General features: G+C 47.7%; 1 protein-coding gene across 2 annotated transcripts in view; it reads left to right on the forward strand.

Moving 5' to 3' along the window:
• WSCD2 (WSC domain containing 2) overlaps nucleotides 1-24410 on the forward strand; it is a 133422-nt gene that overhangs the window by 63555 nt on the left and 45457 nt on the right. For both annotated transcript variants that reach the window (XM_007058326.4, XM_037878889.2), the window contains exons 3-4: nucleotides 12133-12247; nucleotides 16311-16495. In XM_007058326.4, coding sequence (XP_007058388.2) covers nucleotides 12133-12247; nucleotides 16311-16495 — 300 coding nt within the window. The remainder of the gene's footprint in view (nucleotides 1-12132; nucleotides 12248-16310; nucleotides 16496-24410) is intronic.

Consider the following 24410-nt stretch of genomic DNA (forward strand, 5'->3'; position numbering starts at 1 on the left):
GGGGGGTTGAGACTCCACCTCGCAATACGAGTGACAGCAGGCGGTCAGGTTCACCTTCGGCCCTGAGGAGAGCACGGTAGCGTATCAAAGCCCGAGTAAGACCATATGCTGCTTGAGCTGTGCCGCAAAAATGACCAGGCCAGCTATTTGTGTGAGGGGAGAGTTTTACTCTGGGCTTGGTATTGTAAATCAAAGGCCCCTCTAAGTCACCGGCCCCATGCAGAGAGGCTGTCAGTATCCATCACTAGCCACCGACACAGCTGTCTCCTCCAGGTGATCGATGGCTCTCTGGGGCAGGGAGAGGAGCGGCTTGTGGAGAGCAGGCCCTCTCCGTGTGAGCCCCTCAGATCCTGTATTACGGGATGTAACACCAGGGAGAGTTATTCCAGGCGGATGAAAATCACCATATAGGTATTGTTATTTTTATTACAGTCACATTCCCAAAGGGACTGGAGGTGAACGAGAACTGGATGCTGCCTTTGCTTTTTAACCCCTTCTTCCCCAAATCCATAGTGAGGCTCCTAAATAAGTGCCCAGGTTTCCATATGTGCTAAGACCCCACAGCTCCCATTGAAGACAAAGGGGCTCTAATACGAGGCTCCTGGCTCCCACTTCTCCGTTGGCCTAATTCAGTTGACTTCAAGGGAATTGCACCAGCAGGGAATTTGATCCTCAAGTTTGACGTGCTTGGTCAATGAACACACCCACGGAAGGCAGGATCGGTCTATGGACCATTCCAAACAGGCTAAGAAGGGCGACATTCACAAGGGTGTAATAATTATTCTGTGCTCGTAAAGCACAAGTGCACCCTTTTGGTCACTTTTTATTTCAGAGGAGATCACAGGACAATCATGCTTGTTCTTGTGATTGCCTCTTCTTCAGCCTTCCTACCCAGGAATGTGTCCATGGAGATCTCTCTGCTCCTTTTAAAAGCTAGCTGCAGTGCATCCACTTTTTGAGGAAGAATGAACCTCCCGACATCTGCTGCTTTCGGTGCAAAGCCAAATGCCGTTTCCCAGGGGCGTTGGAGGTAGATGGAAGCAGCAGCATGATTTCCTGCAAGTGATAAGATATGCAAAGGCTGTAGTTCCAGCTAAGGATAACTCGGTAAAGTTCTGACCAACTGGATGAGTCTCTTTTTTGGCTTCCTTGACAGAACAGATGTCTACGCACAGCCAAATCGTGGCCACTGGAGGTGGGACTCCAAGCATGCAAAAAAGACATTGGCCCTGATTCTACACTACATGCTCAGCTGCTATATTTCAGGGCAGAGGTGGCTGCATTTCAGTGGGGGACAAAGTGTATTTGCTGCATGGCCTGTAAAGTGCTTTGGCATTCTTTGGGGTGAAAGGCACAATCTATACAAAACGACATTTATTCTTAATATTGCCATTATATTTACAATGCTAATGCCACTTAACCACTAACAAAGCCATCAGATGAGAATGAAGTAGTAGGAACGTGATTTAATACATATTTGCTGGATGGCCGTTTTCCAGCAAGTCAACACGGTCCAAATTCACTTCTGTTCCATTGACATCTGTAGAGTTACACCAGGTCTGAATTTGTCCAAATGCATTATTTAGCAGGATTATATCATGGTAGCTGTGTTATTAACTCTGAGCTTCTGCTATTCCAACTGGGCTGTACTATGCTCATCATGCCTCTCTTAGCCCCTTGTTAACTCATTATCCTTGCATTTCCCTAATTATTCAGTAGACTTCCTAATAAGTTGCAGTTCATATATGTCAAGAGCAGTGTACTAAACATAATGCACATCAGTCACTGGCCCATTAAAAATTACTGGAGTAATCCCATACCAGTTGGATTGATCATGAACAAAATTCGCTGACCTTCTGAGACCTGTAAAGCATTGTGGAAATGCCAAGTTATGCTGAAAATAATTGGAAGCAATGAGCTATGACTATTCCGTGGTTACCGTTATCAGGGCACATTTCCCTCAATCTTCCTCCAGCCTTCTCCTCATCCTCCAAAAGTCTTTTAATAGTTTCTAAGACGTTCTTTTAAGAGGTCTAAGAGGATCCGACAACCTTTAACTGTTTGAGTTGAATCCAAAAAACCAAACTCAGTCAGTATTGTTCCTGGGATGCACTGTGGTTTGGATGGCACCCAGGCAGTGGGGTGTGGAGAGTACGGATTTTGGCTTAGGTAGCTGTGAGGGCTGCAGACTCCAAGCAGGAGCTGAAGAATGTTATCAGTCGGGAGCACGGGACGGCTTGGTATTAGCAAGTTCATTGCTGCCGCATTCGATACCCAGGTGATGGATTTGGCGTATGGATCTAGACAGATGAAGAAAGAGAGAATGAAAGGCCCACATTGTGCATTGCAACGTGCAGATTGCTTTCCAAGCCAGAGTGAGCCCATAATGAAGCTGTTCTATGGGTCTGATCCAATACCTACTGAAGTCAATAAGAATATGAGTTTGGTGCATGGGAATGATGGGGTCAAATCAATATGGAAGTATACAGGAACACAGGCAAAGAGATCTGATAATTCTGTTCAAAAATGTATCAAGCTCCATCTTCAGACTACTTAGGGTGTGTGCCTCCGCTGCTCCAATTGGGGGAAAATGTATAAAAATAACCTGGTCCCCCTTCTGTGATTTGCCCCCAGTTGTCTCCACTTTTTACGGGCCAGATTCAGTCCATCAGCTTCAGCTGAGTTCACACTAATTTACGCCCTGTGAGGCTCTAGTCCAATGGATCTGTCGTCTGTGACACTATGCTGCAAGCTCCTCAGGACTGGGGCTAGATTTGGATCAGTTAATTCAGAGTAAATCAGAGTAACTCCAGTGAAGACAGCACTGGTTTAAAACCAGTCTGAGACCAGACATAGGTTTCTTGTCTTTTAATTTACCCTGTAAATCATCTCGATTACCCCTGGCAGCCAATAAACATATGAATACTATTACTACTTGGCCAGATTCTCATCTCCGTGTCACAGGAACAAATCCAAAGTAATTCCACTGCTGTCAAACAGGTTCTAACAACCTGCCTGGACATGGGATAATCTCACCACAGCAGGATTCCTATGTCAGAGATACAGTTGGGAATTCATTGTTAGGAGGAGGTTGAGACTTGGCTATAAGTCAAGGAGTATAACAAGGAGCAATGGTCTCAAGTTGCAGTGGGGGAGATTTAGGTTGGATATTAGGAAAAACTTTTTCACTGTGAGGGTGGTGAAACGCTGGAATGTGTTACCTAGGGAGGTGGTGGAATCTCCTTCCCTAGAAGTTTTTAAGGTCAGGCTTGACAAAGCCCTGGCTGGGATGATTTAGTCGGGGATCGGTCCTGCTTTGAGCAGGGGGTTGGACTAGATGACCTCTTGAGGTCCCTTCCAACCCTGATATTCTATGATTCTATGATTCTATGATAAGCAAGATTAAGGGCTCCACTTGAAAGAAAACACTGAAGGTAAACTGTATTTGTCCCTGTGTCTTTGAATCCCATGCTTGTGGTCACATCCCTGCTGATGGAAAACTAGGGCACGTGGTCATCTGAGGCTAACAGGTTTGCTCTAGGTCTAGGACCAAGACGGGGCTCTGACACCCTGCAGTAAGTGGTACATAAACAAACCCAGAGATAAAAGAGATTTGACCCCGGTACGATTCAGGAACGTGTTTTAAAGAAACCATTTGACTTCTGCACATTCAAGAGCAAATCAGAGATACTTTCAGAGTTGCATGCCTCGGGCGATTCCTGTCCTAATCAGTAAACTGCACATCTCCCGTCAAAACAGATTAATAAACGTTACATTAACAGATTACCAAATAGCTGACTACCCACCCAGCACTTGGGAAACTGCTTTTTTTCTTCCTTAAAATCGGCACAAGAAATGACTGTAGGTTCAGTTCACTGAACAAACATGTCACGTGACTTTCATCTGCGATGTATCTTTTCAGCAGAGCATGTATTTTTGTATCTGATTAGAAAAGAAAAGGTGAAGGCAATGAGAATTATGTTGGCCACGCTTATTAGTGGTGATACAGTACCCCAGGCAAAGCATCTAGCATGGGTGCCTGCCTGCTTTAATTGTGACTGGCTAGGGTAACTGGTGCACAATGTCTTACCTGAGTATCAGTGCTAGTGAGGTTTCCCAGTCTTCAACAATATTCTCATTCATAATTAGAGCTGCCTGAATAGTGCAATATATTTTCCCTGACTATTCCTCTGAATGTTTAAATGAATCCACCCCAGCCACGTTCGCTCTGTTCTGTGTCCTCCTTGTGATGCAAGTGCGATTTTGCAAACATCACTCCATCATCTAGGTGGGTCTGCTTCTGAACCTACTGGCAATTTACATGACTGAGTGCAATATTTGTAGATTCCAAGACCGGAAGGGACCATTGTGATCATCTCATCTGATCTCCTGTGTAACGCAGGCCAGAGAACTGCCCAAAAATAATTCCTAGAGCAGATCTTTTAGAAGAACATCCAGTCTTGGTTTAAAAATTGTCAGTGATGGAGAATCCACCACAACTCTTGGTAAATTGTTCCAATGGTTACTTATTCTCACTGTTAAAATTGTATGCCATATTGCAGCCTATTTTCTCCCCTATATCATGCTTTGGACATGAAATGTCGTTTTCTATCTACACCGTCTCAGGACCCCCACCTCCGTTAAAGTGACAGACAAATTTACATTCGGCCATTAAAACTTTTTTTTTCTTTCAAATAAAGGTTTCTCTTTCAACTTAATTTAAGATCTGTGAATCCATCAGTTATTATTAGACAAAGATCTGGGACAATCGGTACATTTCCATAAAATATATTGATTCACCAGCCGTTGGAAAGTAAAGGTTTTGTGAAATACAGCAACAAAATAAAAACAGAGAGCAAAAATAGCATTTCTCGGAAGTAAGTGTTTGTAGGTGCCAGGTCTCTTACAGATTCCCCCACAGCCAGTTCAGGCCAAATAGAAGATTGACACTATCACTTCTACAGCAACTTGATGCAATGCTTTCCCCGTGCTGTTTTCAACAGTTCCAGCCATACTGAAAGCAGGAGAAGCGACCTGAATGCGGTCTGTATCCAGACGGAATGCAGTGTTCATCACACCCGGGGCCCTGTCTGTGTGTGTGGGAGCACTGCTGTTCATCTCAGAAGGCAGAGGTCATGTTATGATAGTGCCGGCCTATTTCACTCTGCCTTTCGACAGGACAGATGATGTAGCAGGTCTGAGAACTCCCTCGTTGAGGATACACAAATCAATGACCCAGCTCTAGCAACTCTCTGTGAGATCCCCGAGGCTGCAATGACTGTGTTAGGGAACTGCGTATTGTCCCATCAGCCATTTCGAGCAGCTTTCCCCTTGACACCGTGCCGTGAGCAAGCGGCTCACATTGAGATGCTCGGCAGAATGCAGCACTGTGACCTCAATGAAACTGTATCGTGACGGGTTCAGCATGCAACACTCATGGGCGCCAGACGGATGAGGCGAAGGGACCAAGGTACCTGCTGAGCTTCAAACCAAATGGTAATTGTCCCATTGGTGCAGCCTCATTTTCTGTCCTGTTAAATTAGCTCAGTGTCATTTTTGTCCCTGCTTTGCAGACTTTTCCCCCAATTTACTGGTATTGTAACTATAATTTCCTATGGATGGAACCGAAATTAACTCCCGCTCAGTTCTTCAGCTGCATAAAAATGCATGACAGAAAGAAAGACACATGGCTAGAGATATAGAGGTGACCATACCTCGTCCATGCTAGCTGTCTTATTTTTAAAAAGACAGTACATTCTGGGTGACTTCATGGCTCAGCGGATTTGTACTGGAATAAGAAGTCTAACCTCCACATTGCTGGTTTGAATGTGGCCTTGGTCTGTAATGATCAGAAGCTATTACCCAGTCCGTTTGCTGACCTAGGGGAAAGGAGTTGTATTATGTCCATTAAGTTCCCCTATTGGCTTCATTCATGAGTAAAGTTCTGCATATGAATCCGTGTTTGCAGGAGCAGAGCCTAGATGATGCACAAGACGATGCACCTAAAAGTATCTAGTGCTTTTCTGCTCATCATAACTTAAAACCAATGTAAACATTTAATTAAAGTCATGGAGGGGAAAAATATTTGCTCACGAACAATGGCTTGTAGCATGGAACAAATTTCCTTTGTTGGGCATGACCGACCTGACAGGCCTTTAAGAGCTTCATAAGCCCTGGATTGTCACTGCATGATGCAGCAAGAACAGGATGTGCACGGAGATTACTCTGCTTACTGCAGATTTGCTCCTGCTCTCCTTTCTCTCTCCCTGGCCCAGTGTGTCTCCCTCTTCCTTTTGCATTGTCCAATAATTCTGACCTTTCCTATCTGCCTGCTCCTGCTGCCTCCAGCTTCTCCACCTGCCCAAGCCACTTCTTGCCTTTAGAACAAAGAAAAGCAAATACATCTCCTGCCACAGGAGGTCAGAGTCAAATGCTGTTGCTGTGTTTTAAGAAAGGCTAAGTAACTTTGTGTCCATTGATAGCATTTGTCCTTGTGCATGCTAGGCTAGGGGGAATCAGACCTCACACTTCAGGACATCTCTTGTAGACTAGAGATTGTTGTAGGGATGCACAACAACAGAAAGCCCCACTGAACAGACTTCCAGGCCTGACTTCCTTTCACTTTAGAAACTCCTGGGCTCCATTCCCTGTTTCTGAAGAGCTCCATGTTGCAGAGTTCAAGATGGAGTGGGCTTCCTCAGAGACTCATCCTTGTGCATTAGGCCCTCGAGCATCTCTGTGATTCTCTGCAGTGTGCAAGAAGGAGCACGAAGCATGTTGCCTTTCCCTGACTTCCTGTTCCCTACCCAAGCCTCGCGTAAAGCACACACGTTTGTATCCTGGAACAAATGTTTGGAGAGTGTCCACGCCTGCTTCTATCAAGGTGTAAACTGCCCTGAGCTAAGTGGCCATCAGTTAACTCAAGGTAGAAAAGACTAGTAAGCAAATGCCCCCTTACAGTAAATGTTACCCATCAATCAGGTTAATTTCGCCCTTTTGCCCAGTGCACAACATCCTCCTCCAGAGGCTGAGACAGCAGCATCTGGTGACAATCAAATGCACCAATAAAAATAAAAAGCAAAGACATTGAGGTGCCTCAGTTTCTCTTTGCAATTTATTACCATCTCAGCCCCTTGATATGGAAAGCTGCTTTATACAGTCAGGGCCAGATCCTCAGTTGATGTAGATCAGTATAGCTCCACTAACGTCAACAGGCCTGTGCTGATTTATGTCCTTGTTCAGAATCTGACCCTTCTTCAATATATTAACATTCGTTTGGTTCACCACCATTATCCTCTTTTCCCATTTTTGTTCTTCCAAGCCCAAGTAAGAGCATGTTTTCTACTAGTGAGACTTCAATTCTAATGTTAGCCATGGGTTATGCCTAAACTTATGAAAAAATGTTATGACTTTACTGTAATTTTAAGAATTGCTTCTTTTCCATCAGGGAAATCATTTAGCTTCTACATGCAAATTGAAAAACAATGGACAGATCTTTTTGTAGGTGCAAAATTAAAGTTCCATAGCGCAGCAGTTGAAACTAACACGCAGGGCTAAATCCCGAAGACCTTAGTGTGTTTTTACTCAGGCCTTGCTAAGGCAAAGACTTCTGTTGATTTTAATGGGGTAAAACCTGGGTTTAATCCCAAGCCCACTGCCATCAATGGTGGGGGTTCTTTCATTGTTAGCACTGATGGCCTTGTTCCCAAGATGTCTTTGCCCAAGCATGTGTGACGGCTGCCCTCTTAGCTGGCAGGCTGGGAATTGAACTGGTGACCTCCAGAGCTAAATGCCTGAGCTACTACATTTTGAGCTAAAATAGCCATCTTTGTTAAAGCCATAGGGGCTGTAACTGCATTTCCTCGGCAGAGCAGCACGGTGGGAGTCCTATGACACATGCTCACCAGAGGGTTACACCTGCACTCTGTGATTTATCTGCTGTAGCTCTGTGGAGCTGATGGAGCTTGTGCACAGTAGGGGGGTACCAGCCTCAGCCTCACCATCTGATTCCAAGTGTTCGCCATGCCTGCTGGCACTAATTTCCTAAGCATCGCTGCCTTGTTGTCTCGGCTCTCTCACTTGAAGCGCTAGGTATTCTGCCTCAATCTGTGATGCGAAGAATCAACTGACTGGTGCTAAACATGATGGATTGAGCCATCTTCCTGGCCTTGGCTGCTGTATTATTTTTTAATGTAAGGCAAGTCCTTGAAAGGACTGTGCTAATTATATAGTATATAGCTTATGGTTTTTATGAATTAGCCCTGAAACAACTGTTCACTCTGCAAATACAAGGAGCCTTTGCTCTGAATGACCTGGGGTGTTGTTTCCTCTAGCTGATAGGTAAAAAGAGAATTCATCCCCCGATAGATAGTGCTGTAAGGCTGCTAGAGAGAGGAAAGAGCAGGGAGCAGTAAAGTAAGCTGAGCCGAAACACCCGCAATTGGCTTGTGCCTGCAGATACTGGAAGTGCCCTCTCCAGGCCAGGGGCATGCCCTAGACTCTCCAAAATTCACACTTACTGTTCAGAGCCAGAATTGAATCCTGTAGCCACAGGCTTGCCCATAGAAATGGGTGAAAACGGGGGGAAACAGAGGAGAGAGAATGCAAATGCCCAAGCTTTGAAAAGTGTCCTGCTCTACCTGTACAGCTGTGGCATGATCTGCAAACCCACAAGGAAGAGAAAGCACCTGGCTACGTGCCACATGCCAAACTTGGGATACCGAACCTGTCTACACACCCCTCCTCACGTTGTGCCTGAGATAAGGACCCAAAGCTCAACTGTGCGTAGCCCGATGGCCCCTTCACACCATTCCGGCAGCATTAATCCAAAGAGGCTTTCCACTGGGAAATACCTGAGCGTCCGGCCTTCCCAGATTGTGTCCCACTTACATAGCCAGCCTGACACTGCCTTCCTCTTTACCCTCTGCCCTAGGCGATATAGCTGGAGCACTTCTCTGCTTTGGCTATTCTCAGCTGCTGCAATGTATTCGCTCCTGGACGGCACTCAGACACTACAGAGGTGAATGCAGTACAAGAACCTATATAGATAGGCTTGGCAGAATTCAATTTTTTTAATATAACTTCAGTGTATAATATTGATGTTTATTTGTAAGCATTTTTTTTTCAATTTTTACCCATTTAAATATTCACAGTTGTACATAAAATTTTGATCTATTTAAATTTTCATGGGAAATTGGCGGGGGGGAGTTCAGACAATAATTATTTAATGACAGGAGACATTGAAATTGAAAGAGTTAAAGCTGTAGAACTGTTAAAACATAAATTGTCAACATCCCCTGTCAAAATATACCAAGTAAAAGTCCTTAAATCAAACTCTAAGTTCTCAAGCAGCATTCGTCTTACTTTGCCTCTCTGTAAATTTAGATGATTATCAATGGAGATATTTTTCATCAGTTGGCATGTGCATGATGAAATCAGCATCGTCTGACATTGACCAATAAAAGTCTAATCCTTCCAAGCTTAGATATAGAATATAATAGAATAGGGGCTGTTGAAGTTGAGTGTAATTTAGAGCAGCCTCGAGGCTGCTTTAACTCATGCTGGGGGCCAGGCCAAGAACAGAGGGAGGTGCAACAATGTATGAAGCCACCTTTGCTGCCTCTCTGTTCTTGCACCAAGTGTAGCTCAGCTGGCCCCTCCGTGTTCATGCCGCCTGCCTATTCCCGTACTGCATCATGAGCTACAAATCCCAGGCTTTGCATCCACCTGCCACCGGACCTATTTCTGTGGTTCATCCTGGGACACAGGCCTTAGCCTGACTCTCTTCTCACATACACCAGTACTTCCATGGACTATAATGGAGCTACTCCTGGTTTACACGAGCACACTTGAGAGGAGGGAGAATGAGGCCAACTGTTATCATGGTGCATCATGGAGGTAGACCCCTTTCCCTTTGCCTGCACCTTCGCCTGGCTGGCAAAACACTTAACACTACATAATCAGGGTAAGGAAAACCCACTGAGTGATTTGGAGCCAGGCAATGTTCTGTCAATAAACTCTGTGACCAAGGTAATTCCTTACCTGAAAGGAGAAGGGAAGAGGAGAGGACAGCAAGGAGAACTTCAAAACAAAGGAAAAGACAGACAGAGCTACGTGGCTCATGTTGGGCAGTGTGTGAAGACATCCCATTTCTTGACAATACTGAGCAGTGCAAATCACAGCCGCCAAGTGTTGCAGTTTTGCCAGCAGCAAAGCGACAGAGCCTGCCAGTCAATTGCCCTTTGCATTCCCCTTCCCCCAGGAGCTGATCCCTGAAAGAGAATGAGAGGGGAAAAGCCAACGCTGAACAAAGGGAGAGAAAGCAGCTGAGCTGTTCGTGACTGTGCACAGGGCTGGGATTCTGCAGATGAAAAGGGAATCTTGTCCTCAAAACATCCAAGGGAAGAAAAGCCCATTCAGAAAGCGAAGCCAACGGCTGTGAAATGGCAATGCCTGCAGCTGTTCTCTGTGTTACACATCTAGTGTTAGGGCCCGTCATCCCATTAGCAGTGGAATCATCTCTATTTAAACAAAGAGCAAGTGACCATTTAGGGTTGCACTGCGCCTGGTCCTTGATATGTGTGCGTGTGTGTGTGTAGGGGGAGGGATAAGGAGTCTTCCTACATCCTCCACTTATAAGAAGCAGCCCCAGTAGGGTTGCCAACTTTCTAATTTCTGAAAACCGGACACTACAGCAGGAGCGCCAGAACCTCCCCCAGTCCCGCCTCTTCGCTGAAGCCCCGCCCCTGATTCGCCTCTTCCCCAAGGCCACGCCCACCCTGCTCACTTCTCTCCATCCCTCCCCTGTCGCTCGCTGCTCTCCCCTCTCCCCCTTCCTCCTCGCTCGATCCTCTCCACCTCCCTCCCCACGCCGGTTGGCCTCCGTCTGCTCCGGGGCTGGGCTGGGAGCTGCAGCCCCTGGCACACAGCCTGCCTGCCCACGAGGTGCAGGTAGGAGGTGGTCCCAGCTGAGCAGGGGCTGGTACGGGTTGACCACCTGTGGTAACCAGACTTTTGGTGTCCGGTCAGTACATCTGATTGGACACTGTACAGGTTCCCTTTCGACTGGACTTTCCGGTCGAAAACCAGACAGCTGGCAACCCTAAGCCCCAGTCACATTTCCGGCCCTCATAGAGGCAAGGAGAAGATTTGGTGGGTGCAGTTTGGCCACGTCTGTGGAGAGGGGAGCAGGGCTGAGCTCCCTATGCACACTGGATTGTCTTGGGAGTTATTCTGCCCCAGTCTGGCCCCTAGTCACAACATGTCCTGGGAATATGATGATACAGGAGCTGATCCAAACCCACTGAAGGCAAAGCAAATCTTTCCACTGAATTCCAGGGCTCTGGATCAGGCCCGCAGAGAGGACATTGCATGTGGCAATGGTCATGGGGATGCCCAGGGTGGGATGGCATCGAGAGAACCAACACTGGGCTTGGGATGTTTAGCCCCCTGTGCCCATCCCTGGATTGTGCCGGGATGCACAGCGAGTAGCAGGCTTCTGGGTTGGGCCGAGAAGTTCAGATTGCACAGCAGGGAGGGCTCTAATTGCCATGGCGTTCTGCCGGCCTGGAACGAGAGTAACACAGAGATGAATCAGGCCCCGTGTGGGCTGTGTTCCTGGCCTGCATTCTCAGCCTTGCCATTTCCCAAGCACTAAACACGTCACAAATTACCTCCCCAAATTCAACCCCCTTAGCCCCTTCCTGTGCCAGGCTGCCCCTGAGGCCGGTGCTGCTGAGGAGAGCAGAACCTCCTGCTGGAATATGGGCTATTGCTTTAGTGATGGTTCCTTTCCGGACGTGCACTGACTGGAGTTAAGCGAATGAGTTAAGCATTCAGCCTTCCAGGGCTCTGAAAAACTCATTTTGCTTCCCTTCCTTCTCGGGAACATGCTTTATTTGCCTGTGTATTCATTCCTTGCACCTACGTGGGTGCATCACTGATGGATTCCTGCTCCCCCTTCCCCCCTCCCCTTGACTTGCATTTCTAGGCCAGCTGAACTGACTCATGTTGAAGAGGTGAAAAATAATATTTAGCCAGAGGCTCAAATTCGGAGAGAGAGGGAGTCGCGAGTGACTTAGATATTGGGAGTCTCATAACAAGCCAAATTCGTCTTCTCTTTCTTTTCCCCAGCAAAATACATTGGCTGCTACGTGGACAGCACTCGCCGACGGGCGCTGCGTGGTGTGTCCTTCTTCGACTACAAAAAGATGACAGTGTTCCGTTGCCAGGACAACTGTGCCGAACGGTAGGGTGGTAAATGAACACAGAGTCTTCATTAATTTCAACACATCAACAGCGTTTCTCGCTTGTCGGCTCAAGCACTCCAGTTTCTTGGCCATTTTTCTTCTGTCTGTCCCTCACCCCCATCCTTACCTCCCCCCCCCCGGATGTTTTGAAAGATCCTATTTTTCCCACCGGGAAAAGGCCGGGGCAGTTGATGTTCCTCATTTGGGATGAAAATGCTGTCCTGATTCGAGGGGAGCCTGAGGCCCTTTTGCTGAGCGCCACCCAAAGAGCAGGCTGAACTCATTGCTGGGGTACATTGCAACAGCTCCCTTGATACTACCCATTTACACCAGCAGGGAATTTGGCCCTGGTGGAGCCTGGAATAAAATGGAACAGGGATGCTTATCGCAAGTTTTTGCTGAGTTTTTGCCATTTTGCTGAGTTCGCAAAACCAAAACCCACTGACAAGATTTTCCAACCTCCCAAAACTACCCTGGTTTTACTCCCATTTGCTTTGGATGCAATTCACCTTGTGCAGCAGGCACTTCAATGCCACACACGCCCTCAACCCAGGGTGTAGTGCCCCACAAGCCGCACGTTGGCCCTCTGCGCAGGGTTACCCTTTACTCAGCACCGCAGCCTGTGAAACAAAACAATCGTGAAACAAAAAGGGACACCGGCTAGCGCCCTGGTTTTGCATGAGACAGCCGGCATCTTTCCAGGCTGCCCAGTGTTGCCTTTGAATAGCAGTAATTGCCGCTCACCCCTGAATCCCTTTTTGTTTTGGGGAGACGGTGGGGAAAATACAGTGATCTCTAGACGAATGAACATCTGAAACCTTTTATTACATATGGGGCCTGGAAAAGCTCTTCTGCCCCTGTATCGCCCCAGATATATAATGTGATTCCGTTGCCTCGATTACCGTAGTATCTGCGCATCTCACAAACAGATTTACCCTCCCAGCACCGTGATGAGGTAAGGAAGTGCCATTATCCCCATTTTTCAGATGGCAACTGAGGCCCAGAGATCTTAAGGGCCAGATTTTTAAAGGAATTGGGCCATCTAAAGATACAGAGAGTAGGCACCTAACTCCCATTGAAATCAGTTATTGAAATCCCACTAGAGACCTGTCTGCATCTTTGAACGCTTGAATTGCTTTAAAAATCTGGCCCCACATGCTTATTCAAGGTCACCCAGGGACTCTATCATGGGGAAGGGGGGGGATTGAACCCTAATTGCTCACATCCACAGTGTCAATAGACGTGGTGGTTCCTTCCGGGATGTCTTTGATCAGAACTTTAAGCTGGAGGGATGAATTAACACAGAGCAAGGAAAGGAATTTGGAATTCTAAACATTGCACCAGCCAGTCAGCATTCCACGCACCAGCTCCTTCACTGCTGGGCCTCGGAAATGCACTGAACAGCGTCTGTATATTGCCAGATAATCCCTCCTCTCGGCTCCGTAGCAGACCTTATCACTCCTGTGTCTTCTGTAGAGTCGAGAGGCCAAAGCCCAGCACGTGGGCCTACATATGCCTGTGATATTCTTGAGCTTTTCCATTAGTGCAGCCATTGATACAGCAAGTGGAGTCCTCTTCGCTGACCCCTGGTTCCTGACTGCAGTCCTTCCTTGCAATGGCCACATCAGCAGGGCGGGGAGACAGAATAGGAACTGAATGATCCCCCATTGGTCCAAGCTATATTGGTCATGCAGGGACAAAGCTGCAGCTGGACCTTTATTTCACTGCCTGTTTGTGCAAGTACCCACCTGGATGGGCACAGATTTGTGCCTATCCTTTGCAGGGGCAAACACCTGCTAAAACGTCTAATGCTTCCGTGTGCCCTTTACACAACCTCACACCTGGGCGTCCACAAGTGTTAGCATCTGGACCCTTGAAAGGAACATTGCCTCTTGTTAGGTTCGTGGGTACAAATGCTAAGATTTCCCTCCGGGCTGCCATTAGACAACTGAAAAGATTCATGCAGCATCGGTACGTGCACAGGTGTTTGCAGACGACAAATGCAAATGCAAGTTCGTGTGCATGCAATTTTGCACATGTGCAGCTGCCACACAGTACACCACCAGAGTATTTCGATTGTAAACTCCCAGGTGCGGGGATTTTCTCTGCTCTGTGTTGTACACAGCATTGAGCTCAGCACTGCTATTCAACCACTAATAATAATAAAATAATCTGAGAGTTTGCCCAGCAGCTCTCTCTTACTCAGCAGAATTGCTGCATGACTGGCATCTTCCTGGAGAACCTGTGTCACCACTCTTGCGAGTCAATTTTTTGTGCCAAGCTCTGACCCTTGTCTCTAAAGGCAAGGGGGTTCATCTCTATGTTCACTTTTGAAGCCCACTCCTCTTTCAGGTAATGTTGCAATCTCCTCTTTTCAAATCCAATCGCTATCAACTAGTGGAGCTTTCCAACTCTAAGGCCCTGTAAAGTCTCCATTGCTTATTATTCCACTTGCAACACACATAATGTCCTTTTTGCCTGTAAGTAATGTTGCTGTCTCTTGCTTTATGATCTATAAGATGCACTGAGCCCTTTTTCTTTTAAAGTGATGCTACTTCCAGCTGGTGTCTAGTAAATCATCAGCAATGGACACACACATACAGAAAAATCAAACACACTCTTGTTCGGAGAATTTTAGCTGTAACATGACTGCTGTGGCAACCAGAGCCCTGAAATGGCTTGCGGCAAGCTGATCTCCTATTGTGCCCAGTACCTGGAGCAATTTAGATTGACTCTCAAGTGGCTGAATAGTTATAGAGAATTCTAAATACAGCAGAATCCAGGTAATGCCACAAGCTGGGACTGGATGACAGGAGATGGATCACTCAATAGTTACCCTGTTCTGTTCATTCCCTCAGAAGCACCTGGCATTGGCCACTGTCAGAAGACAGGATCCTGGGCTGGATAGAACATTGGTCTGACCCAGCGTGGCCGTCCTTATGTTCTTATCAGTATCTTAATCAGTGTACCAGCTTAACTGATGCAACAGCCAAGCAATGGATTCCAGGCTGGCCTGATTCTGATTCAATGGGCCTGATTCTGATCTCACACCCAGTTGACGCTGGTGTAACTCCGTTTTCTTAAAGGAATTACTCCTGATTTGCACCTGTTGAAGTGAGATCCGACTCATGCCTGGTTTTGCTAAATACTGGATAAATAGTGTACTGATCAGTTTAAATGGCTCACCTGATGCCTGAGTTAACAGATGTGACTTGGGGCTTCCTGGTAGAGGTTACCCAATGTGTTCTCCCCAGCACCTGTCGTTCACCATTGAGGGCCTGATCCAAAGCCCATTGAAATCAGAGAGGTTAGGACCAGGCTTAGGAAAGTCGAACTGACCTTAATAGAGGTTTCCGAAATGTGCAACTGTTTTTGCATCACCTATTTTGAGTGCTGCTCCTCTTGATTTGAAAAGCATAGACCTGCGATGGCAGTGTGCTCCCCAGGGCCACCGGGAATGGGATGTGCCTGTGATGGGTACATTTCTATTCCCCCTGTGGTCTGTGCCAGTGAAGAGGACTGAACGGGGAAGAGCCCAAGAGTACTTGGAAGGAAAATCCACCCGCTATTGAGCAAAATTCCCCTTGCAGGTTTGCACGTGAAACTCTCTGTGCATAAACAGGGCTGCTGTGGATAGTAGTGGGAAATCTGCACACACAGGGCCAAATCTTGAGACCTGCTAATGTGAGCGGGAGAGGTCAGCACCGCTCAGGATTCGGCCGATAGCAAGAGCAGGGGATAAGAGTTGCAACCCACTGTGTGGAGCTGAGAGGAGAATTTATGCAGGAGAGACTTTTTCCACCACGCCTGTCTCATGCGATGGGCTCTGAGGAACCTCAACCCTTTCCATAGACATTCCCAGTGCCTTGAACTGCTCGCCCACCACTGATCTCATTAGGGATTTGAACCGTCCCCTCCAGCAGGTGCAAGAACTCAGAGGTCAGATCCCCGGTAGCTCTACTGATTTCCAGTAGGTTTACCTGGGCCAGGCTCCTCCTTCCTCCCGCACCTGTTGTTTCACTGTGTAAGGGATGCTGCTCTGACTGTGGTTTCTACCTCCAGGGGTTATTTGTACGCCGGGTTGGAGTTCGGTGCAGAATGTTACTGTGGACACAAAATCCAGGCCTTAAATGTGAGCGAGTCTGAATGTAACATGGAGTGCAAGGGAGAGAAGAGCAACTTCTGCGGAGGTGTGAACCGTCTCTCCATTTACCGGCTGGAGCTGGCCCAGGAGTCCACCAGGAGATGTAAGTAATAACCGTGCTGCTGTCAGACATTGAAGTAGCTAATGAAAATGGATTGGCAGGTGCAACATGGAAACAGGGAAAGTGCCCGGCTGGAAGCATTTGCATTTCCCAGAGCTTCGTGCCCACCTCTTTGGGGTGAAATGCACTCCTTGGGCTTACCTGGTGGGTGCATTTCATCCCTGGTGATCACAGGGTGCTCTCCTCTTCTCATGCTCAATTCATGCTGATGCCTGTAGCCCAAAGTGAATAGTGAGACCCAGCTGGGGAGCCAAAGTACCTCACCAGTTTGGGAGCTTGGCTTTGGTTGGGATCTGATGCTTTCCTGCAATGTTCAGAGGTGTCTCTGAACTCTCCAGACTTCCCCAGCTGTGGATGACTATGATCTCTCTGGCAAGCGCTCCAGCACCTCTTGCTTCTGGCTGCAGGGAGGATTTCAGTGAGGAGAGGGCAGCTCTGGAAGGGGCATCCCAGGCACAGAGGGGCCACGCTGCTCTCTTAACTGGGATCGTTTTCAGAGAAATTGATGGGGTTTATTTGGGGGAAGGCTTGTGCCAAGAGGCGTGGCACACATTGTGCCCTCAAGGTGGACAGACTTAGGCTCCAGTGTTAGGGACAATGCCCATACTGCCCACCCACCCCCCTCTGAGACAGGGGAAGCAAGAGTGATTAAGAGTGAACTATGACAGGACAATAGCTTGGCTTTACGCTCACACCCTGTAGTTCCTGTGGTGCACAATACGGTAACTTTAGGGCTACTTCAAGCAGCCATTCTGTGTCCCTCTGCTATAAAGAAAGGGGAACTTTATATTCTTCCCATCAGCTTTGCCTGTCCTCTTTCTCTTTTCCGAGCTACGCCTTCCCCCTCCCCCCCTCCCATTCCTCATACGAGTGCTGGGCAACTTGGAGTCATAAACCAGGGAAAAGAGGAATGGGGGGGAGAGGGGTTGATTATTTTCAGTAATGAATTGGATGAGCCCTGGAACCAGGGCGATGTGTAACCACAGTCACACCTCGAGAAAACTAGCTGGCAAGGCCAGGGACGATCATGACAAATTGATGCCGGGGGCCGTAGTAACTTAGGAGAGGAATTATTCAGAAGGCGCCTGAAACAGATAGTTCCTGGGCTGCTGCCCATGGAGCAAGACAGGAAAGGGGAAAATTCAATACTGAATTCATTACACCTTCCCCCTTTGAAGCTGATTTCATCTGTCAGACTAGCTGTGCCGAATGACCGTCTGATAGCTGACAAGGAGACGACGGAATTGCACTTACCTTTTCAGAAAAGAGGCGCCACCCCCCTACTGGCTTTCCTCAAGCCCCAGTTAATCTTCTGGTCCAGCACATAGTGCACTAGACTGGGAATCAGGGGACCTGGATTCTGTTCGTGCCGCTGACCTGGGGCAAATCTCACCCTTTCCGGACACTTGGCTCTTCTATAGTGCTCGTCCTCTGTGGATCTCCAAGCACTTCACAAAGTAAATATCTTTAACCCCAGTTTACTGATGGGGGGCTCTGCTCTTGTCCCTCTTCATAAGGAAAGATAAGGAGGCGCTATCATTGCTGGCCCTAGATTCTGAGCTCAGTTACGCTGAGGTGTATCCGGAGTAACTTGAGGGGAGTTACTCAGGATTTCACCTGGCCTGAAGTCACAATCTGGACATCGGCCCTTTAATTCCTCTCCATCCGGCAGGAAGGGAGGGACCTTTGAACTAGGGATGTCATGTTGTTCCATTTGTCCTGCAGAAATGATGTCTGCAGGGCTGTGGGTAGGCATCAGAACTGACCGTGGGCACTTGCTATTCCTCTAGGGCAGGGGTGGCCAACCTGAGGCTGAGAAGGAGCCAGAATTTACCAATGTCCATTGCCAAAGAGCCACAGTAATACGTCGTCAGCCCCCCATCAGCTCCTCCCCCGCTCCCAGCGCCTCCTGCCCAACGGCAGCCCCGCCGATCAGCGCCTCCCGCTCCCTCCCCGCACCTCCCCATCAGCTGTTTCGTGGCATGCAGGAGGCTCTGGGGGGGAGGAGAAGGAGCGAGGGCACAGCAGGCTCAGGGGAGGGGGTGGAGTGGGGGCAGGGCCTGTGGCAGAGCCAGGGGTTGAGCAGTGAGCCCCCCCCTCCCCCCCGACACATTGGGAAGTTGGCACCTGTAGCTCCAGCCCCGGAGTCGGTGCCTATAGGAGGAGCCGCATATTAACTTCTGATGAGCTGCTTGGGGCTCTGGAGCCCCAGGCTGGCCACCCCTGCTCTAGGAGATGAAGAATATACACGGGCTCCATAAAGGAATGAGGGGACTTCCATTCCACTCTCCTTCGAACACAGGCTCTCTCCCGCTCTCTCTTAAAGGGACTCCTTTGGCTTCCAGTTAAGTTGCATAATACTGTAATTAGCCCCCATTCTAAGCCTTTTTTCTGACACTCTGTGGCAGAAGCTGCCAAGAACTGTGTCGTTGTGATGGTAAAGTGTGCAGCAGCCGTCAAATTACTCCGACTGGGGTCTTGCCATAATCGTTTTAATAAGGATTGATTGACTTCACTGGCATAATTTAGCAACAAATAACGAAAAGAGGAAAACTCGATGCTGTGTGCTTTCTCTGATGAACTACATGCCAGATTTTTTTTCTTGAAAGGAACCCTTACAAAGATACAAGGCAGTACGTGGCTAACATGTAGATCTGAGCACTGGGAAGCCCTGGGGTTTGAACTACAGGAGAACAAGATTCTATGTTAATATCAAGTAGCATGGGGTAGTTGTAGAAGCAGAAGTCTGAGGGCGGTAAAACTTTCGTCTTATTTTGGGTGTTGGTTTTAATGTGGGGGTGTTGAGGGTGTTGGTGGTCTGTGATAGAAGGTCAGCTGAGATGATCTGGTGGTCCCTTTTGGTCTATGAGAGGAGGCAAGGGCCGCGGCCTCAGAACAAGAGACACAAGTGCAGAATGATCTCTAATGCACCTTTGGCAAGACAGCCAATGGTGAGAGACTTGCGCAGGTCAGCAGCAGAGGTGGGACCAGAATGCAGGTCTCCTGAATACCAGTCCACTCCCACTCCCCGGCACTAGGTTGCCTCTCATTGTGTTTCCACTGATTTTCCCCCAGTTCTCTGCCTGGCCTGGCTGAGATCAAAAAAGGCCAGGTTACTTGCCCAAGGAAGCAGCCCTTACAGATCACAACAGAGGTTCTCAAAGTGTGGTCCATGGACTGCAGAGCACTTGTTGGTGGTTCTCAGAGAACCAGCTAGTTGCATGGCACTGGCTCCCAGTGGCTAACCTGCATTAAAAGAAACTCAAAATCCATTCACTATTTCCCTACTGTGACGTTTTTGGGTTGACAGGAACATGGTTGCCAGAGTATGTTACGGGGCGGGGGGGGGGGGGGGGGAATGAGTTGGGGTTGGTCTTGCTTTGAGCAGGGGGTTGGACTAGGTGACCTCCTGAGGTCTCTTCCAATCCTAATCTTCTATGATTCTATGAGCGGGAAAGCATCCATGAGTCAATCTGAGTGTCGAAATGTGGTCCGCCCAGTGAAAACGTGGGGGAACTCCTGCATTGCCCAGTGACGTGCACTTTGCTTGTTTAGGTGCATCCCACCCTTGTTGTCAAAAGCAAAATCCGCGGCAACCTTGTGCTTGTTTGTGTCTTCCGCTGTAAGTGGTGAAATGCTCTCCATTAAAACTGCAGCATCGGCGCGTCTCCCTCAGCAGCTGTCCTGAAATGTTAACGATGTTACAAACCGAAAGGACACTTCTTATAATCAAAAGGCCTTTCCCTTGCAGTGAGCTGGCATTAGCATTTGCCAGAAACAGAGGAGTGGGGAGCGAGAGAGAGAGTCTTAAGGAGCTGACGTTCTCTTAGAGAAGCTGTGTTATTAATTTACAGCGAAAGGTGTGTCAGCATGGACCTGTCAGATCTCATTAACCTTAATGCTGAGTTGCAGATGTCAGGATTATTTGCAGGATTACAGAAGAGCTGAGAAATGGACTGTCTGAATCGGATTGCATACTTACAGTACTTCCATACTTAAGCCAGCACCGGCTATGCAGTGAGCCTGGCTAATTAGTTCATTCCTGCCAGGCAGACCTAAGTCTTCCTGAGTGATTGCTTGGTAAATATGCCAAATGATTTGAATTTCTCTGATTGAAAACAGAGGCATAATCGTTTTTGTTTGGGACAGACAGTGCCTGGCTGGAATGTGAGCAGCATGGAGCATACGGATCTCAAATGACTTGCGTCTGTAACTCAGACTGGTTTAGCAACAGATAATAATAGATAATGGATTCCACTTTGCTGTTGCTACTTATTATTTGAGATGGCCCTACAAGTTATCTATACTATTGACTATTTGTGTTACTGTAGTACCTAGCGGCCCCAGGCATCGGCCAGGACCCCATTGTGCTGGGCCCTGTACAAACACAGCTCAGAAAGCCAGTTCCTGCTGCAAAGAGTTTCCAGTCTGAGTGGGAGACAGGAGATAACAGATGGAAACAGACGGACAGGGGAGTAGATGTAAACAATGAGACGATATTGGTCTGCATGATAGGCAGCGGCTACAGCACAGAAGTGTCCTATAGCACTTTCTATCCAGTGATCCCAGACAGCTTTTCAGGTACTACTGAATTAAGGCTCCTAAGCCCCCTCAGTAAGGTCACTCAGAATGATCATCCCCATTTCTCCAGTGGGGAAACTGAGGCACAGAGAGCGGAAGTGACTTGTTCGGGAAGCCTGCGGCAGGTCTGGGGAAAGAACCCATGTCTCCTGACAGTCTCAGGCCAATACATGAGATCTGAAGAGCAGCTTATTTGTAGTGTGCTGATAAGGTGATAGCTGAGGTTGTGCTAAGGTATGATCTTCACGTCAGGATACCTCGGACTTTCCAGATTTGATTTTATCTGTACGGGTGTTGCCTGCAGCAGGATGTTCCTCACGGGCTGAGCTGTCCCTGGGTGGAATGGGTGTTTTATTCAGATGTTATTTCATAGCTTATAAAGCCAGAAGGAACCACTGTGATCGTTCCTATACAACACAGGCCAGTGAACATCCCTGAATTAATTCCCCTTTGCCCTGGAGCAGATCTTTCAGAAAAATATCCAGCCTTGATTTAAAAATTGCCAGCTGGTAAGTTGCTCCCCTGCTCAAAATCCCCCTCTGTGCCTTATTTCTCGTCTGCGGGTGTCCACAGCACAGCCGCCCCAGGGGCACAGCGACAATGCTGCAATTCTACTAGTGCCCACTCCCTACATCAGCCGGCGGGGTTTTTCTCCCGGAGGCGGTAGCTAGGTGGACGGAAGACTCCTTTGGTTGACCCAGCCATGTCTACAGTGAGGGTTATGTCGACCTAACTGCAATGCTCAGGGAGTGAAATTTTTCACAGCTCTGTGCAACGTAGCTAGGTTGACTTACGTTTTAGGTGTACCCAGGCCTGAATTTGTCTAGCTTCAACTTCCAGCCGCTAGATCTTATTATACCTTGGTCTGCTAGCCAGAAGAGCCCTCTAATATCAAATTTCTGTTTCCCGCGTAGACACGTATAGACTGTGATCAAGTCACTCCTTAAACTTCTCTGTCTTAAACTGAGCAGATTGAGCTGCTTCCGTCTATCGTTATAAGGCAGGTTTTCCAATCCTTGAATCATTCTCGTGGCTCTTCTCTGAACCCCGTCCATTACCAACATCTTGAATTGTGGACACCAGAACTGGATGCAGTATTCCATTAGCAGTCAGTGTCAAATACAGGGGGAATATAATCTCCCCACTGCTACTCGAGATTCCCATTTGTACTTCAGTGATAACATTAGCCCTTTGGCCACAGTATCACCCTGGGAGCTCATGTTCAGCTGATTAGCCACCACAACCCCCAAGTCCTTTTCAGAGTCACTGTTCCCTAGGATAGACTCCCCGCCTTATGCAAGTATGGGCTGCATTCTTAGTTCCTAGATGTATGACTTTACATTTAGCTGTATTAAAATACACATCGTTTGCTTGTGCCCAGCTTACCAAGTGATCCAGATCGTTCAGTATCAATGACCTGCCCTCTTCTTTACATATCACTTCCCCCAGTCTTTGTGTCATCTGCAAACTTCATCCGTGATGATTTTAAGTTTCCTCTCACATCACTGATAAAAATGTTAAATAGTGTAGGGCCAAGAACTGATTCCCGCAGGACCCCACTGGCAAGAGTCATCCCCCTTTTAGAGTTACACTTTGAGGCCTATCAGTCATCCAGTTTTTAATCCATGTGATGTGTGCCATGTTTATTTTGGCCAGTTCCAGTTTCTTAATTAAAATGTCACATGGTACCAAGTCAAACACCTTACAGAAGTCTAAGGCCTTGTCTACGCTACAGTACAAACAGGGGAGGTAGACACGCTACAAAGCTACTTTTGGCCGCAAAACTCTGCTGTTTTGCTGACAAAACAAAACCACCTCAACAAGAGGCATAAAGCTTTTTGCAGCAAAGTTAAAGCGACAGAGCATCAGTGCAGATTCTGCTGTTTGTTTTGTTGACAGAACTGGCTTCCCCCAGTATCCCACAATGCCTGCCGGGACCGCTCTGCTCACCGGTTTGATCTCTGCTGCCCTGCAGACATGCGCCCCTCCCTTTTCAAAGTTCCGGGAAGTATCTGACAGCTGAGCGTGCGGCTCCGTTGGGGGAACAAAGAGCAAATCATTAATGTGGAAGGGTCCTGTTCTGCCCTGCACTGGAGCACAGCGGCAGGCAGACTGCTGCTGCAGGGATGGGACTGCTGCGCTGCTTTGACAAGCCTCAGCACGGAGAGCTCCCAGAGCAGCTCGGGATGCTGCTCTCCACAGATGAGGAGGCTGTGGGAGAACTCGGAGGGAATCACAGAGCCATAAGCAGGCAGGCGGAGCGGGCTGCTTCAGGAGAGACCAGTGTGCCGAGCAGAGCCAGGGGCTGATGTGCGGGTGGAAGTGTGTCCCCCTCCCCCTGCCTCAGAATAGATCAGTCAGCCTGCTGTCTCCCCCGCCCCAGACACACCACTCTCCTCTCCCCCCACCCCTTCAGTGGGGTGAAAAGCAGCTGACAATCTACTTGGATGCCCCGGAAGGATGGGAGTGAGAAATCTGCATCATGTGACGCTGTTCCTGTCCCATGAGGCATTGCAAACCCTTCCCAAAGCACCCTGTGGCCAGTTGCACAGTGGAATAGCTACCACAGTGCACTGCTCTCTGTGTCGATGCAAGAGCTGTTAGTGTGGATGCACCCGGCTGACACAAGAAGCTAGTGTGGACACGCAACAGCGGTTTTAATTAAAGTGGCATAACTTTTGCCGACAAAACTTTGTAGTGTAGACAAGGCCTTAAGTATATTCCATCAACACCTTTATAGTCAAATGTGTAATCTCATCAAAAAAGACAAGAAGTTAGCTTGACAAGATCTATTTTCCATAAATGCATGTTGATTGGCATTAATTACAGTACTCTCCTTTAATTCTTTTTAATCAATCCCATATCAGCCATTCCATTAGTTTGCCTGGGATCTGTGTCAGGCTGATCAGCCCATAATTACCCAGGTCATCCTGTTTACCCTTTTTAAACATTGGCACAACATCAGCTTTCTTCCAGACTTCTGGAACTTGCCCAGCATTCTAAGACGTATCGAAACAACACTGATGATTCCAACTGTTCCTTGGCGATCTCTTTTAAAACTACTGGATGCACGTGGAATGTTTAATTTCAGTTAATTATGAATTAATTAATGAGTTAATGTTGCTGAATATCATCTTTAGGTACTGGAAGAAGGAAAAATATTTCATCATCATATGATAATATGACTACATCATCCGTTTCCCCCACAATTACAAAACAGAACTGTTAATTGAGCCCTCCTGCCTTTTCTGCATCATCACTTTTGTTAGAGATTGGAGCATCCATTTGAATTCTATAAGAACCAGCTTGATTGTCT

This window comes from Chelonia mydas, chromosome 15 (assembly GCF_015237465.2).
Source record: "Chelonia mydas isolate rCheMyd1 chromosome 15, rCheMyd1.pri.v2, whole genome shotgun sequence".
NCBI classification, from domain to species: domain Eukaryota; kingdom Metazoa; phylum Chordata; order Testudines; family Cheloniidae; genus Chelonia; species Chelonia mydas.